The following is a 16,662-nucleotide window of genomic DNA, read 5'->3' on the forward strand; positions in this document are numbered from 1 at the left end:
GCCCATCATTATAATACGGAGTTAGAAGAACCAAAGCCTTCAAGCTGAAACCGCATCCTTAATAACCTCCACAACCCTATGAGGCTGACTCAACTGCGGCACATGGCCAGCGCTGCACCGCACGAGCTTACTCCCAGCCAAATCTGCAAACTGCTCCTGCAGCGATATAGAAAGACTCTTATCCCCCTCACAGAGAAGATACACACTCAGCACCACCCTCCACCCAGCATACGTAGTGGTGCCCCTCCATCCGTCCGCAGGCTGCGGCCTAAGCACCGCCGCCCACTTCGCCCTCTCCTCCTTCTCCAAATCCCCAAAAAGCGTCACCTCCGGCTGAACACAGTAGCACGCCCCACTCTATACACAAAGGTCAATAACCAAGGAACTCCCGCATAGGAAAATCCGAAACGTCCCCAAATCTCACCTCGTAAACAGCAAACGGCAACGGCTGATGCACATATCCCTCCGGCACCACCGCCCCAGCTATAAAGACGATCCCGATAACACCCCCCTTTCTCCCCTGCTTTTCGCGTGCATTCTTATCAAGACCTTCCATAGCTTCGCTGCCGATGAACCCGCCCGCGGAGTGGAGGACGAGTAAGACTTCTTGGTCGCGTTCGACGATCTTCTTAAGGTGTTGATGCACTGCGGCGATGTCGTCTTTCATACTCGGATTTCCCGGGGAGATGGTTCCTGTACTTGGGAGAGCGGCTGTCTCGACGTTGAAGCCGTCGGCGGTGAGGAGGGATGAGATGCGGTCGAAGACGGATGGACCTTCCCAGATGCCGGGAACGAAGAGGATTGTTGGGGTCATTGTTGAGTGCGTGGCGGCTGTGGGTGGGGGGGGGGGGGGTGAGAAACTGTGTAGAGTATAAAAAGTATGGTATGAGGAGAAAAATGCCGAGCTAGTGATCGTCCGTTATATAGTCTTCATATTGATGCACTGCGGGGTTAGTGAGAGCTTGTCTTACATGGCTGGTATTAGCTTGACGCCGCTTATGCAGCTGCAATTGGACGGGGATTGATGGGGGACTGACAGGAATCTGTAGAATTGGTCTCCTCTGTATGCTTATTTTGAATGTTATTGTTACTTGCTCACGGGCTTAGGGGTTCTAGTGCTAGCATTAGTGCTTACCGGGATTGAATCCTGGGGCCGAGTTTGAATGGGGCTTCAGCTTACGGAGCACATAAACGTGGATGACAAATTACTATGTAGAGGATTAGAAATCTTCTTATACCTTGGGTAATAGATAGCTTTGGAGGAAGTCGCATGCTTTTGATTTCACACAGCTCTGTTTTGTCAAGGAACCGCTACGTAGCATTAGCGCCACTTGATAGCTCGAATCGGGTCGACAGCTCCCCCAGAGTACACTCTAGCCAGGGAAGAAATAATTTATAATAGGCTTATGATATAATATCAAGTTTATCAAGAATAGAATCCCCCAAGCGAGTACATGCTAAAAACCTCGACTGCGAAAGGCACGAGAGCTACTTGACAAGAAATGAAGTACGTTGCAGAATGATCCAAATAAGAGCGTAAGTATGGCCCTCGACCACTCGCAAAAAAATGGTACGAAAGGCGTCGCCTAGATGGCAACAACGCTGACCCAGAAGCGGGTGTCATCGTACTTGTACTTATCGTTGCTGTCAATCTGCTTCTGGATCCACTGGACGGCAGACTTGTAGGCTGCAGAGTTGATTGAAGCAGTATCAGTACTCGAAGTAGAACAAACGAATAAAAGAATCAGAACATACTGTTGATGTCCGCAGTGTAGGGGTTGGCAAGACCAGCGGCACCGTTGCGGTGACCAGCGAACCACTTGTCATAGCCGTAGTGGTTCTGGCAATCCCAGCGAGAGGCGACGTCGGCGTAAACATTTGAGCTTTTTACTTCATCAGCCCATGTTCCAAGGGGAGGCATATCATAGATTCCAGTTTTCTTACTTTAACACAGCTCCATCGTTCCATTGGGATTCAGGCTTGCCCTTGAAGCCGTACCGATGGGCACACTGCCGAAGCTGACCCCAGTTCTGCTTGAACAGACCGAAGTTGGCGGCGTCGTAAGTCTTGGCATCCCCATAGGGATAATGGCTGGTATTCATATCCTCACTGATCATTTTCGCGTTAGAACAGTCACTTTGCGAGTCATGGTGTCTTACATTTCGAGCATCGCAATGGCAATGTCAAGAGAGTTACCACCGGCTTGGAGGATGGCCTTCTTGCGCTCCCCCAAGCCAGAGACGGTGTATTGTCCACGGTCATCCCTCTTCTCGAGAGAAATATCGAGCGAGGCATCAGGAGTTGGAGCGGTCAGCACTCCAGTGGCGAAGATGACAGCGATGCAGGCAAGGGAGAACTTCATCTTGAGCGGACTTTGAGAAAGAAGGTGTTTTAAAAGAATGACTATGTGTAAAAGAATGACTATGTCTCCAGGACTTGTTTGTTAGAGAGAAAAAAGAAACCCCCGGAAAAGGAGGGTACATTATAGATCTTTATATCCACGTCAAATTAGGTTGTACAAATGATGCTAAAGGCATATTTCACGGTCTGACCAGCTCTGTAGCTTCTTGGACTCAGCAATTTGGCCATTGCCAGATCTGGACCAATTATTCATTGGTTCTAGAACGGCAATTCCGGTCTCTTCCGTATCTAAAGTATGGTTTGGTTGAGTCGGTGGCGTGCCAGGAAGCCACTTCATTCATTTCATGGTTAGTGATGGTGGGAAAGTGGCTATTCGTCTGAGACAGGTGATTTCCTGTCCAAGTTGTATCCATTTCCCTCACCCCAACGACTGTATGGACTTTTGCTGACTTCCTTTTTCGAAAGAAAACGGTCTGGTGGGCGCGGGGGTAACTAAGTTGCCCAATGAAGCGTTTCAGGATAATGAACACTAGGTCCAACTTCCTGTCATTCGAGCCAGGCTTCACCAATCATCTTCTTGGCCTTTTCAGGAGCCGAAGTTTGCGGGCTTGTGGCATGAGGTTATCTGTTCACCTTTCCGTGCCGTGTTTTTCTCCTAAGGCCCCGGTCTTTACTCGTTTGAAAATACAGTCCCGGAGCCATTGGTCTCTTTCTGCAAGTCTATAATGTCACTGATGTGCCTTGCAGTAGAGTATTGTGGGGAGTAGAGGTTCACTTATGCCGGCTGTCTTATCGAGATTTCTATCAGATTCAAATCATACTTTCGGCTTGGACAAATTGTCTCACGTGGAACGCAGGGACCATCTTAAAATAAATGAGTCTCAAACTGAGACAATCCTTACCTAAACGGACACGGAACCCTAGAGGGAGAAAGGGTCCGCCTTGGCTCCAGAACTGTGGAACTTGCTCCGCGTTGAGAGTTAGAATTTCCAGAAACAAGACGGATCAAGATGGAATCAGACACTGTAAAGACGCTAGCCCAGTAGAATGCGTCAGTCTTCACTAACTCCGACGCAATATGGAAAATATAACGATACTTTTGTAATTTCTAGCGTTTCAAGGAGCTTGTGGACAGCCTTGATCTGCGATTCTGGGAGAAGCGTACCCGGCCGCGATGAGTATAAAGCAATTCAATATGTCCTCGAGCCAGAGCTCTTCCGCTCGACAAGCCTATAAGTTTCTTTCAAATTCATTCCTTTACGTTCCATTCGCTCTTTTATCAAAATGCGTTCCTTTTCGTCTATCGCACTCCTGTCTGTGATAGGAGCTGCTTCGGCCCAGGCTGGTCCTTGGGCGCAGTGTGGGGGCAAGTCCTTCTCCGGCTCTGTTTCGTGTGCTTCTGGATGGAAATGCCAGGTGTTGAATGAGTGGTTCAGCCAATGCGTGCCTGGTGAGCGATACCTGACTTACCCTGCGCTGGTCACCAGAATAAAAGAAATCTAATCCGTACCAAAAGGCGCAGAGTCCACGACTCCCTCGGTGTCGAGCACTCCGTCGGTATCCATTACTCTCTCACTCAGCACGGGTATCAACAAGGCAGCTTCGACAACCTTAAAGTCCACTCCTCTGCCATCTTCTTCTACGGTCGCACCAACCCCTCGCCCGTCTGGCAGCGGCTTATTTGCCAAGGCGGATGGATTGCAGTTCTCAATTGACGGCAAGACGAAGTATTTCGCTGGCACAAATGCCTATTGGTTGCCATTCCTTACGAACAATGCAGATGTTGATGCTGTATTCGACCACTTGGAACAAACTGGCCTGAAGATCCTCCGTGTCTGGGGCTTTAACGATGTGAACACCGCCCCCGGTACTGGCACGGTCTATTTCCAGCTCCATGACAAGGCGAAGGGCACTTCGACCATCAATACCGGCAAGGATGGCCTTCAGCGTCTTGATTATGTCGTAGCTGCCGCTGAGAAGCATGGCATCAAACTTATCATTCCTTTTGTGAACAACTGGGACGACTATGGTGGAATGGACGCGTACGTCAATGTCTATGGTGGTAGCAAAACCGAGTGGTACACCAATGAGAAAATCCAGGGTGTGTACCAAGCCTATGTGAAGGCAGTTGTCTCTCGGTACAAGAACTCCCCAGCGATCTTTGCTTGGGAACTCGGTAATGAGCCTCGCTGCTCTGGCTGCAGCACTGATGTTATCCACGATTGGGCGGCAAAGACCAGTGCCTACATTAAGTCATTGGACCCCAACCACATGGTGGCCATTGGTGACGGTATGTATACTAACCCAGTCACACCTGAAATTTGGTAGCAGCATATCTAACGATTTTACCCAGAGGGCATGGGCCTGACCATCGGCTCGGATAAGTCTTACCCGTATTCCACCAACGAAGGAAACGACTTCGTCAAGAACTTGGCTATTCCCGACATTGACTTCGGAGTGTTCCACCTTTACACTGCTGACTGTGAGTACTCAATTATCTCTTACGTTATGAAAGATACTCCAACGCTGACCTGCAATCTCAGGGGGTGTCAAGGACAACGCATGGGGCAATGGATGGGTAGAAAACCACGGTAAAGCTTGCAGGGAGGCCGGTAAGCCGTGCCTGTTTGAGGAGTATGGCATTAAGGGCACTCATTGTGGGGATGAGCTTAAGTGGCAAAAGACTTCCCTTAGCTCTGGAATGGCTGCCGACTTGTTCTGGCAGTATGGCCAGAAACTGTCCACCGGCGACTCCCCGAATGACCAGTACACCATCTACTATGGTACCGATGACTGGAAGTGCGCCGTTATGGATCATATCAGTCAGATCCCTAAGTAGGGCGAAGCAGGTAGCAAGGGAATTGAGACTGTTTAATTGTAGGTCGACAGCGAGTCTCCTCCCAGCTGTCATCACCTTAAGCAATGTGGTGTTGGACCCCCTCCACTGCTTCTCTTCCTTGCGTTCTTCTCCAATATTCTCTTTGGGGAACGTCTGTTTCTATCTTTTTGCTCTTCGCAGGTGCGGTCATACACGTTCTCCGTCGCCTAGCTAGTCTGTATGACAAATCAGAGGATCTATAGCCTGTGCCTAAGAAGCAATCAACCTTTTAAGCAATACTCATTATATTTTATAATACCTGGACCCTAGCTCGCCATTCTATATGACTCCACAGACCGAGCAGCTACTTAAGGTTAGTATTACTCACGGATCGTGCCCAGAATGAGGTGATAACTCCAAGCATCCAATCGTTGATGCCATCTCACTTGAGAATCGCGAATACGATAACTGGTATGGTCCAACAAGAGGAATACTCCAGCGGAGAGTCTGAATGGAGTTTAGCAGCGGCTCTCAGGCTACCGGTGGGACTTTGGCCAAAGACCACCCCGGTGAACATTGGTAATAAATGAGCACACTGGAGATAATTTGGACAGGTGCAAGACGCTCATTGGCCTCAAGCTGAATCAAGCTTTATCATTATTCGCTGGTAATAGAATCTGGGTCGGATGAGGGCGGCCAGGGAGAAGGAGGGAATGAGTGGGAAGTCCCCACCAAAGAGGGGCATTTGCAATCAATGCAATCAATGCAAATGAACCATACCCCTCCATTTGACATCATCCCCCACTATGCAGGATGGACCTGCCTTTCATTGCCCTTCTCTTCTGTGGCTTTCCTCCCCCTTATATAAATTCGCGGATTCCTTTCCCCTCCTTTCTAAATTTCTTCCTCTCTTTTTTGAATAAACCGTCTTGCTCGTGGATCCCAACCTCTTATAATATCCCTTTCTTTCTACTCAATTGCCCACAATGGCCAACCTCGAGCACACCAAGTGAGTCCCCACGGCCCTGCAAGATAAAAAGAACATCCCATTAATATACCCGTCTCGTTATAGGAAGACCTACACCCTGAACACCGGGGACAAGATTCCCGCCATTGGTCTTGGTACCTGGCAATCCAAGCCTAATGAGGTCCGGGAGGCCGTCAAGAATGCTCTCCTGAAGGGCTACCGCCATATCGACACGTACGTTTTCTCTGCATTTTAAGTGTCTTCCAAAAAGCAATAGAGAGTTGGCCAGGAATTGACAACCCGCATTAGTGCTCTTGCCTACGGTAACGAAGCCGAAGTTGGACAGGGTATCAAGGACTCCGGTGTTCCCCGCGAGGAAATCTGGATCACCACCAAGCTCGACAACACCTGGCACCACCGTGTCACCGAGGGTATTGAATCCTCGCTGAAGGACCTCGGCGTTGACTACGTCGACCTCTACCTGGTGCACTGGCCCAGCTCGACCGACCCCAATGACAAGTCCAAGCACCTCCCGGACTGGGACTTCATTAAGACCTGGCAAGAAATGCAGAAGCTGCCTGCAACCGGCAAGGTCAGGAACATCGGTGTCTCCAACTTCGGCATTAAGAACCTCGAGAAGCTCCTGAACGACCCCAGTACCAAGATCGTCCCCGCCGTCAACCAGATTGAGTTGCACCCCAACAACCCCTCCCCCAAGCTGGTCGCCTATAACTCCTCCAAGGGCATTCACTCTACCGGCTACTCTTGCCTGGGCTCCACCAACTCTCCCCTATACAAGGATCCTACTCTCCTCCAGCTCGCTGAGAAGAAGGGCAAGACTCCTCAGCAGGTCCTGCTTGTGTGGGGTATCCAGAAGGGATGGAGCGTTATCCCCAAGTCTGTTAGCAAGTCACGCATTGGCGCCAACTTTGAGATTGACGGCTGGGACCTGTCTGCCGAGGAGGTTAACCAGCTGGACAACTTGAAGGACCGCTTCAAGGTCTGCGGTGATAGCTGGCTCCCGGTTAAGGTCTTCTTCGGCGATGATGAGTAAATGACGACGACTATGATATCCCTGTCAGACACTATATAGAGCTTAGATATCCCTAAATTCGAAATGTACATACAATCTAGCCCAGTTATCCATAACCATAGATCCATACCATTAGTAAACTTAAGCTTTTGCATTATTCGTACATACCAGAATATATTAGAAAATGGCCCCCCTTTTTTTTTTTCTTTGTACAAAGAAGTTGAATGAATAATTCCAATTCACAATAGTCTTCCCATTTGTGATTATATTGGTGACGAACAACATACCTTTGACGTGTGTCCACGTTGGTTGCTTCCTAAAGGTCAATAGATCAAATGTATATATATATATATATATTTCGAGGCCTGACTGTAGAATAAATTGGCTTTGACGCAACTTCAGATACTGCCAAATCCCCTCAAGATTTTTTTCTCCAGAGGAATCATTTTCTGTAGCTCAGGATTGTATGGATACCAATAAATTGTGTATTGTTATGGAGTCAACATGGCAGACAGAAGAGGGTCACGGGACCCTGGGATGACGACACTGGTGCACGTGGGGATCATGTGCTGCACCGCCACATTGTGCCGATATGATCAGGCACCCACCAGTCATCCACTTCTTTATCTTACTTGGTCTCTACTGTCTCTCTCAGGGAATGGGTTCTCCATCTTTATTTCTTCATTAAACTCTGTTTTCACCTCAGCGTCAGGATGCCGCCTTCCAGTGGGCACCTGCTGCTCCCAAAGTTTTGGAGAGCAGCGAGGTAAGTAATCGATGACCCATCCTCTGGAGTATAGCCCCCGTTCCTAACGCCGACGTAGGTTTGCCTATGAGAAGGCTTATAAAGCGATCAGAACAAAGTTCCCAGAACAAGTACAGCATGGTAGCCTACGACTCCAACCAGCCTTCGCACGTATAAACCCTTCTCAGCCCATCAACCGTGCTGCAGCAATCCGCCAGGCCCGGCGCCGCCACTACTCCACTCGCGCGGGCTCCTTCGTTTCTTATCTCCGAACTGGCCTGCAGGGTGATCGCGCTGCCTACAAGACATCCCGGGTTGCAGCAAACATCAGCCGCCTTACCTCTCGCGCTCCCTTTGCGTCGACCCTTCGTCCGAACCTGACCGGCGGTACTCTAGGCCGTACGGCTGGAGGCTATACTATCGGTGCTGGTCGGATCGGCGGTGCTCGGTACTTCTCGCATGGTCCGGCTGCACCCGCTCAGGTCGTTCAGAACGTCTCTATGGGTGTCCGAGCATTCTTCCTCTCCGGCCAGAAGGCCCGGTTCGATGGCATTGACGCTATCAGCGGAAACAAGAAATACAAGGCCGTCAGCGCGCTTCAAGACCAGGCCGAGCGGAAAATGATGGGAATCCCTCGGACCGCACCGGGATCGTTCATTGACTTCCAACTCTCCCCTACCATCACAGCGTTTGGCCTGCAGAAGAAGTTTGACCCATCCGGGGCCTTCGCCTGCGAGACACTCAACTCAGAAGGTCTCTTGGACTGCCTCTCTGCTGACTTTGCCCGTGCTCTCAAGGACCTATCCGCCGTACTAAATGATCTCAAACGCTTGTCAACTTTGGGTGATCTTCCCATCTTACTTCACGACAGGTCGACGCTACGGGTGCGGTTCCCTGGGTGTGACGCAGCCACTGTTGAACGCCTTTGTGACGAGGTTGGGGTCCAACGAGGAAAGATTATGCAAGACGAGGATTTTGATATCCGTACTGGTGCTGATCTTGCCCTTCTATTTCCTTTTGCCCCAAGTATCCCGGCATCCCCGGAGGTGGGTTACTTTTTCCCAAAGGAGCCGTCTGAGCCACAGGCCCCCGAAGAAGTTGACTGGCAAGCAATGATGTCTCCGAAGAGCCACACAGAGGCTTCGCCTGAGCTCTTTGAACGCTCAGGACCTAGACTCAGCTTTGAGGACGTAACCATATTCGGCGAGAATCCGTGGCAACAGTCCTCTTCGTCATCCGGATATTCAAGCGTGAACATCAGCGAACTCGGTGACCGTTCGTTCTTCTGTGAGATCTCGAGCACGGGCTTCCCTGAAAGTTCTTCTGAATATGATGGATCTGATGGGATACACCGATTCATCGCGGAATGTAACCGCCCTTCATAATTTTCTTGATTGCCAACTCTTTTATGTTATTTTACAACGGCTTTGATAGTCATTCTCTTTTAATTTTCTTTGTTGATTTGTTGGATGTGTGGAGCACACACACCATGTAGCTGCGTGCCCCCAACACTTTTATTAGCAATTACCGATAGCTATCTCAATTGAATTATCAGTTCCTTGATATACCTTTCTCGTAAGCCATGTATGGTATGCAATAACAAAAGTAGCCATCTCAGTCGTAAAACATTACGCTATGGCAATTTGTCTGGTATAGCCAGAACAAGGGGTCCCTTTCATCATTGAGAATGATGTTATTAGAAATATAATGGGGTCATAAGATACTGGTACAAAATGTTGGCGCATTCAAGCCTACATGATATCGCTTCTGCTTGTTATAAAATGCCTTCGAAGTATGAATTTGTGGTGCTTCCGTGTGGAGACTCGAACTCGTTCCGTGGAGATTCCGTGGGAGGTCTCCAAATCGGAGCATCCAATGTGCATGTACTATATTGGCTTGACGAGATAATTAACTAGGCTCTCTATGTAGATCAATTCCATGGCGTTTCTGTCTATGAGGCGGGGGCCGAGGTATGCAAACGTATGTTATTCCATGGTTAGCCCTAGTTTTACTGAGAAGGATTGGTTTGACATGGGAGAGCTACGAGCTGTATGGACACACGGAATAGGCCGTTCGGGGTTAGGGCCTCCTGACTGATGGACTGCAAGTTTATGCAAGGAGAATATAATGGCTCTCTTCAGCTGAGATAGAGGGCAATGGGCCGTAAATAGGCGACGTCTAGCTAGTCATAGGAGTGCAAAAGGTTGGATTTAATTCAACTTCGTGTTCGCTATTACTCATCATCTCCCCCTCTTTACTCCTAGGCTTACCTCACTCTCCAACTACATTAAGACCGGGAAAATATTCCATCAAATGTCTGAAGAGAAGCTCCGAGTTACTGTTGTCGGCTCTGGGCTTGCTGGCTTAGCTGCTGCGCGGATCCTTCGTGAGCACCACGATGTGACTGTCTACGAGCGAGGCGGTCCAGACACAGCGACTGGAGGACAGGGTATCTGCCTGTTCTCCAACGGCGTCAAAATTCTTCAAACTATGGGGTTTGATCGCGAACGCCCTGGCGCTGTGCCCTGCTACGGGTACCGACTCTTTGACAAAAACGGTAATCGGCTACAGGACTTCCCAGTCGACTTCAAGAATCGGTATGGAGCGGATTCAATTAGTATGAAGCGATCCGACTTCCGTGAAGAACTTCTGCGGCTTGCAACTGCCCCTTCGGAAGAGCTTGGAATCCAAGGGAGTCCGGCACAGATGGTCTACAATACCTCGGTCACTGATGTTAACCCCGAGAAGGGACTTGTGATGCTGGAGGACGGTTCTACCGTTGAATCTGACATGGTCGTTGGTCAGTTCATCCTATTTTGATGGGCTAGCGATATCCAACGTAGGCACTGATCTAGACATGACAGTTGCTGATGGAGTTCATTCACGTCTCCGTTATTGCATCGTTGGCTCTGACACCTGCCGACCGAAGAAAAATGGGCTGACCTGCTACCGCATTGCGATCTCCACGGAGTCTGCTAGAGAGGCATTAGGCTCTCTCCCCGAGTGGTGGGATCCAAGCACATCAGACGGCCGCATCTCTGCTCTGCAAGCCGGCGATGGGAGCAATCGCCTAATTGCCGCGTATGCTTTGCGCAACTACGAATACATGAATTTTGCTTGCGTTTTCCCCACCCTTCAAGACAAAGGCGACGTCCTGGGATCATGGTATGCGGATGGTGATCGTGAGGAGATGCTTAACACTTTCAACGATTTCTACGACCCGGTTCGAACTGTCCTCAGGTAAGTGCTACATATGCTCCTATGAGTGTGCTCTTCGATAGTTAACGATGCTAGCATGGCCACTGAGGTGAAAGTGTGGGAGCTCCAGGATATGGACCCCCTGCCCACCTGGCACCGGGGGCGCGCGATTCTTATCGGAGACGCTGCACATGCCATGACGCCAATGCAGGGTCAAGGTGCTAATATGGCAGTCGAAGATGCCGACAGTCTTCGTTTGCTCCGTCCAGGCCTTTCCCATGAACAGATCGAAGCTGTTCTCCAGCAAGTAGATGGTATCCGGCGACCACGTGCGGCGAAAGTGCTAGAGGACACTCGCGTCATGGCCAAGGATATAACCATGGAAGAAAGAATAGCGAACCTGGACTATAACTGCGGTTACAATGGGGTCTTTGAAGCGTTGAAGGAAACCCAGTAAGCTGATCTTCGTTGCTGGAACGGATATTGAATCGGAAGGTTTAAGCAATTCGGCATTCGATCTAGGGCCTTACCATTGCATAAATTACTCCACATCTTAGCACCGTGAATTGATGTATGCCCTGCAATGTTGGCACATGGTAGTAAAATATAAGTCCCGGAATTCCGGGCCGACAACCCGCCAACAGTTTAATCACATTTGAAGATCAAGAGAGAGCCTAAATACAGTAACGCTTTTTGATTTGTAAGGGCCCTGGGGCCATTAGTCCGGAAAATAGTGATTGTTCCTGTAAGACGGGGAAATTATGCATACATTTCGATTGACAGCCCAATATACGTGAAACGGGAAGTGTTTTGACCTTCTTTAGTGACTAAAGTCGGCATTCTGGGGACCTTGCATGAGTAGGCTTTCCAGGAATCCTTGCCTATTATGGGTTTGCTATAATTGTAAGTTTCTTCACGATTTCTTCCTTCTTTCCCGGCTTAAACCCCTGTTTGTTGTATCGGCACTTGTTCAACGCGATGCATAGCCTATTTACACCAGTCTTCCCAATATTTTCAGGCTGATACATTTTTTTTTGAGCAAAATAGGGCCCTTAAGCCATTAGGAAAAGAACCAAATGACTTCAGCCTTAGATTTACCGAAGTGATGACGATCACCCATCTCCGCACCATATCCGCTACGGGGAAGGCCCGTCTCGGCTCTTCGAAGCGACAATACATATCATCTAAAATGATATTTTTGAAAAAGCATTCATACACTCAAGGCCTTGTGACTTTTTCTTTTAGCCGGATCACCCTCAATCCATGTGCTGGGATTTGGCTCTTCTTCTTGATATGACATAACAGTTTGACGGAGATGGGTATAAATGGATCCAGTATCCTTCAGATATTATAGCACAAAGTCCTGTCATTCAGCTCACGGAACCTAAAACACCGCGAACAGCAAGCAGTAAGCAGAATTGGCCATCATCATGCAGATTTTCAGCATGCGAGCCCTTTGGGCTTTGTCCCCGCTATTCTTCTTGGCCGCAAGGGCTCTGCCTGCTGCAAGCGAGACTACCTCTCCTTCATCGTCAATTCCTGCGTTGAGCTCTCCCGCTCCTACTGCGATTGCAGCGGCACGGGGAAATCCCTTCAAGGGACATCAGCTCTATGTCAACCCGTACTACAAGTCCGAGGTGGAGAATCTTGCTATCCCATCTATGACCGGTTCGCTGGCTGAGAAGGCCAGTGCTGCGGCGAATGTTCCGTCTTTCCATTGGCTGTATGCATCCTGACCTTTATGGTCGCCTGAACCTAAGTCTGATTAATAATTGTATAGGGATACGGCCGCCAAAGTGCCCACCATGGGCGAGTTTCTGAAGGATATCAAGAGCAAGAATGATGCCGGGGCAAATCCCCCAACTGCCGGTACCTTTGTCGTATACGACCTGCCTGACCGTGACTGTGCAGCACTGGCTAGCAATGGAGAATACCTGATCAGCGATGGCGGTGTTCAGAAATACAAGGCGTATATCGACTCCATCCGCGAACAGATTGAGAAGTACTCGGATACTCAGATCATCTTGATCATTGGTTAGTATCTCTGAGATGCAGTGCCATCTCCTGGGTGAGGCACGCCACTGACATCTAATAGAGCCTGATAGCTTGGCAAACCTGGTAACCAACCTGAACGTGCAAAAGTGCGCCAACGCCAAGGACGCCTATTTGGAATGTACCAGCTACGCTTTGAAGCAGCTGAATTTGCCTAATGTTGCTATGTACCTTGATGCCGGTTTGTCACAAATATTTTACCATCTTTAATTAACATGCTTGCCTCAAGCAGTGTTCTAACAAATACTAGGTCATGCAGGATGGCTAGGCTGGCCAGCAAACATCGGCCCAGCAGCTGAGCTCTATGCTTCCGTATTTAAGAATGCAGGTTCTCCTGCCGCTGTCCGTGGTTTGGCCACAAATGTGGCAAATTACAATGCCTGGTCCATTAACTCATGCCCTCCGTACACACAAGGCAGCCAGGTTTGCGACGAGAAGACTTACATCAATAACTTTGCGCCGCAGCTCAAAAGCGCTGGCTTTGACGCTCACTTCATCGTTGATACAGGTTAGCTTTTAAATAGTTCAGGACCACATAGCCTTATAGCCTAACCTTTCCGCACAGGACGCAACGGAAAACAACCCACAGGACAAAGCCAATGGGGTGACTGGTGTAACGTAAAGGGAACAGGCTTCGGTGCCCGCCCTACCACAGATACTGGGGACGAGCTCGTCGATGCTTTTGTTTGGGTTAAGCCTGGTGGTGAGAGTGATGGAACCTCAGATAACTCTGCGAAGCGCTACGATGCCCACTGCGGATATGATGATGCTCTGAAGCCTGCTCCCGAGGCTGGTACTTGGTTCCAGGTAAGATTATATTCAGAAATCCTGCAGTTTGTATGTCCTCGTGCTGACAAGGACCTGTAGGCCTACTTTGAGCAGCTGGTTGCGAATGCTAACCCTTCTTTGTAAGCTTGGATTTGGGCATAAGGGTTTCTCTGCCTCATGAAAGTACATTTATATACGTATAGCAGTGCAAGCTCACCAACGGAATGACAAAATATTGTGTTATATGATCAGACTTGCCGATTATATGGCGGTACAACTAGCGTAGATAGATCCTGAACTCAAATAGGTGGATCAATGGTATGCAGAGACTCTCAAACTATGCCCAACTTGAGCTATCCTCTTCAGGTGGTATATAGGCCTCTTATATGACAGTATGTGTGATTGGAGTGGTGAATCCTTTGTTTGATAGAAGCTATCTCTAGTGAATTGACTTGTTTACTAATATAGGAGAATGGTTAGGTACAACATCCAAGATGGTCACTTCCGTTTAGCAGACCCTTAATCGCCATTTCCTCCACAGCTGATTTGACGCCCCAGGTGTCGAGTAGGCATCTACGTAGACACCTCTCTAGCTATTGTTACCAAAGTCACGGCAGACATCAACCCATGTGAGTCTTTTAGATCAAATCAGCGTACGACAATAGACAATAGCTTGAGCGAATATCATCCAGTACATACCGAGACAAAGAACTCATTTCTAGACTTACTCATTAATTGATACCTAACAGAGTGAGCAAACAATGCTATTATTACACGATACCAGGCTCCTGGCATAACCTTCTCTACCCCAAAAACCCCTCACCCTGTTGATCCAGCAGTTTGCAGAACTGAACCAAAGCCTGAACCTACCACGTCCAAGAATCCCTAACCCAGCGATCTAATGAGATCCATGCACTTCTCCCCCAACACAACAATTAGCTTCAAGAGTCCCTGACCAAACGCATAGATAAGATGCTGAGTCAACGGACAGAGGAACTGGAAGAGTCTATGGTTCGACGAAATAGCGAGCTAGAGGAATCTCTGATCCTGCATCTCGATGATTCCTTGATTCATCGAGCGGAGGCAATGCAAAGGAATCTCACCATTCGTATAGTTAATTTCCGTAGAAATGTAATTCAGCCGCAATTCGATCAGATCAATAAGAGTCCTGCGAGTCGTGATAAGGGTATCACGCCGACGTTTCAGAATGTTCATGAGCGGTTTGATCGTGTTGATGCCAATATTAGTACGTTGGAGTTGGATATGAAGAGCGAGGTTTATAATATGAACAATGGCTTACTCGGATGGATGCCACGATTGATGGACTCGGTGCCAAGGTGGATCGTTTGGAGGTAAGATGGACAAAGTTGAGGCTAAAGTGGCCAGGCTTGAGACTAAGCTTGATCGACTAGGGTGGATAGACTGGAAGCCAAGGTTGGTCAGTTGGAGTTAGGATGGATGTGGTCGAGACCAGATCGATAACTTGGAGGCCAAGGTGGATAGAATGGTGGTCAGGATAGATAAGTTTGAAGTTCGTATGTACAGAATGGAGACCAGGATGGACAAATTCGACGACAAGATTGACAATTCTGAGATAATCCTTCTGAACTCCAAAATCGCGTTTGTGAGCCAGCCCATCCTCCCACTACAGATGTATGACAGAAACGGTTCACCCATTCCTATTCCCAAAGCTTTTCCCCTACAGCATCTAGGTTCTATAAGCTCAAGGAGCAAAAGCATTGTATGTCCCACCTTATCACGATTTGGTCGCTGGAGTATATGGCTAACATCGCAAAGGGTCGAAGGTCAAATATCTCGTCAAGTACTACCATCTAGAAGAGTAGGTAATCCACGCCTCTGCAAAATACGGCTCGTTCTTGGACTCTAAACAAGTATACACAGAGCAGGACCTAGTGCACGCTATCTTGTTGAATACATGGGTTGTTGTCATACTACTTGGTGGATGCATGGGTATTGATGTGATGGACTTCACGATCGTGTTACACAAGTGCAGTCCCACACACAGAAGCGGACTTCATGTAAACGGACTGAAAGTGACATGTGCTGCAAAAGAAAGCGGGTTTCCAAAACGCGCCTACCCTTGTCGGACCTAATCCGAACTGTCTCTGAGGCGCAGCGAGAGGCAGATGCAAGTGACCCATCTGAGGTCCACACTGTGTTGCATTGGGAAGTTGACTCTGAAAAATTCAAGCAGACCCTCGGGCCCCGTCTAGGTGGTAACGAGCGTCAAGTTTCGTCTACTGAGAAGGAGAGCGTAAAAGGCCCTCACAATACCTAGGGGACCAGGCCGAACTAGTATCGGATAATGGCTCCAAAAATTCCCTCTCTTATGGGGATACGAAGAAAACAACGACTTCATCCGACCGAACGAGGCCATTCGGCGGAGACAGAGATGAGAGAGCTCAGACTCAGAAGGTGAGAGTCTTGAAAACATTTTCCGCTGCCGTCATTAGATCGTTCAAACAGAGAAGTTCCATGCTTGGATTGGAGATGGTTTTGTCAGGTTTGAGCCAACATCAGCAGTGATCCTACATGGCTCTATGGAATGTCAACACATGTTTCATCCCGGGAATATACAGCACAGATAGTCTAATTAAGGTGGCAGTTTGATTCCGGGTAGTATCTTGTTTATCCAAATGATATCCAACTAATCCCCTAAGCAATGCTATGGTACTCCCTTATTAGAGGGTCAGAGAAGA

At 48.7% G+C, this 16,662-nt stretch overlaps 8 protein-coding genes across 8 annotated transcripts; 6 read left to right on the forward strand and 2 right to left on the reverse strand.

The window, feature by feature from the left end:
- Positions 1–20: 20 nt before the first annotated feature.
- On the reverse strand, positions 21–842 carry BDW43DRAFT_259840 (alpha/beta hydrolase). The gene is made up of 2 exons (XM_032040132.1): positions 425–842; positions 21–357 (listed from the first exon to the last, which is right to left on the reverse strand). The coding sequence occupies exons 1-2, from the start codon at positions 812–814 to the stop codon at positions 40–42; spliced, it is 708 nt and encodes a 235-aa protein (XP_031905644.1). The 5' UTR covers positions 815–842; the 3' UTR covers positions 21–39.
- Positions 843–1,500: 658 nt separating this feature from the next.
- Positions 1,501–2,613, reverse strand: BDW43DRAFT_68977 (uncharacterized protein). The gene is made up of 4 exons (XM_032050393.1): positions 2,160–2,613; positions 1,945–2,109; positions 1,756–1,883; positions 1,501–1,687 (listed from the first exon to the last, which is right to left on the reverse strand). The coding sequence occupies exons 1-4, from the start codon at positions 2,360–2,362 to the stop codon at positions 1,587–1,589; spliced, it is 597 nt and encodes a 198-aa protein (XP_031905645.1). The 5' UTR covers positions 2,363–2,613; the 3' UTR covers positions 1,501–1,586.
- Positions 2,614–3,645: 1,032 nt separating this feature from the next.
- Positions 3,646–5,200, forward strand: manF (putative endo-1,4-beta-mannosidase; the record flags this gene model as incomplete). The annotated part of the gene is made up of 4 exons (XM_032044175.1): positions 3,646–3,811; positions 3,878–4,651; positions 4,715–4,843; positions 4,905–5,200. The coding sequence occupies 4 exons, from the start codon at positions 3,646–3,648 to the stop codon at positions 5,198–5,200; spliced, it is 1,365 nt and encodes a 454-aa protein (XP_031905646.1).
- Positions 5,201–6,165: 965 nt separating this feature from the next.
- Positions 6,166–9,309, forward strand: BDW43DRAFT_296233 (NADP-dependent oxidoreductase domain-containing protein; the record flags this gene model as incomplete). Its single annotated transcript, XM_032044176.1, has 4 exons — positions 6,166–6,188; positions 6,252–6,380; positions 6,456–7,146; positions 8,017–9,309. 4 exons carry the CDS (start codon positions 6,166–6,168, stop codon positions 9,307–9,309), a joined length of 2,136 nt encoding a protein of 711 aa, XP_031905647.1.
- A 654-nt stretch (positions 9,310–9,963) lies between these two features.
- Positions 9,964–11,986, forward strand: BDW43DRAFT_259852 (FAD-dependent oxidoreductase). The gene is made up of 3 exons (XM_032040133.1): positions 9,964–10,724; positions 10,789–11,164; positions 11,219–11,986. The coding sequence occupies exons 1-3, from the start codon at positions 10,238–10,240 to the stop codon at positions 11,577–11,579; spliced, it is 1,224 nt and encodes a 407-aa protein (XP_031905648.1). The 5' UTR covers positions 9,964–10,237; the 3' UTR covers positions 11,580–11,986.
- A 581-nt stretch (positions 11,987–12,567) lies between these two features.
- On the forward strand, positions 12,568–14,086 carry cbhC (putative cellobiohydrolase; the record flags this gene model as incomplete). The annotated part of the gene is made up of 6 exons (XM_032048852.1): positions 12,568–12,845; positions 12,903–13,156; positions 13,218–13,355; positions 13,425–13,682; positions 13,740–13,981; positions 14,042–14,086. The coding sequence occupies 6 exons, from the start codon at positions 12,568–12,570 to the stop codon at positions 14,084–14,086; spliced, it is 1,215 nt and encodes a 404-aa protein (XP_031905649.1).
- Positions 14,087–14,914: 828 nt separating this feature from the next.
- On the forward strand, positions 14,915–15,424 carry BDW43DRAFT_305715 (uncharacterized protein; the record flags this gene model as incomplete). Its single annotated transcript, XM_032045852.1, has 2 exons — positions 14,915–15,294; positions 15,355–15,424. The coding sequence occupies 2 exons, from the start codon at positions 14,915–14,917 to the stop codon at positions 15,422–15,424; spliced, it is 450 nt and encodes a 149-aa protein (XP_031905650.1).
- A 76-nt stretch (positions 15,425–15,500) lies between these two features.
- Positions 15,501–16,241, forward strand: BDW43DRAFT_305716 (uncharacterized protein; the record flags this gene model as incomplete). The annotated part of the gene is made up of 4 exons (XM_032045853.1): positions 15,501–15,595; positions 15,655–15,683; positions 15,740–15,782; positions 16,016–16,241. The coding sequence occupies 4 exons, from the start codon at positions 15,501–15,503 to the stop codon at positions 16,239–16,241; spliced, it is 393 nt and encodes a 130-aa protein (XP_031905651.1).
- Between the last annotated feature and the right edge of the window lie 421 nt (positions 16,242–16,662).

The sequence above is a fragment of the Aspergillus alliaceus genome (assembly GCF_009176365.1).
Source record: "Aspergillus alliaceus strain CBS 536.65 unplaced genomic scaffold BDW43scaffold_2, whole genome shotgun sequence".
In the NCBI taxonomy this organism is placed as follows: domain Eukaryota; kingdom Fungi; phylum Ascomycota; class Eurotiomycetes; order Eurotiales; family Aspergillaceae; genus Aspergillus; species Aspergillus alliaceus.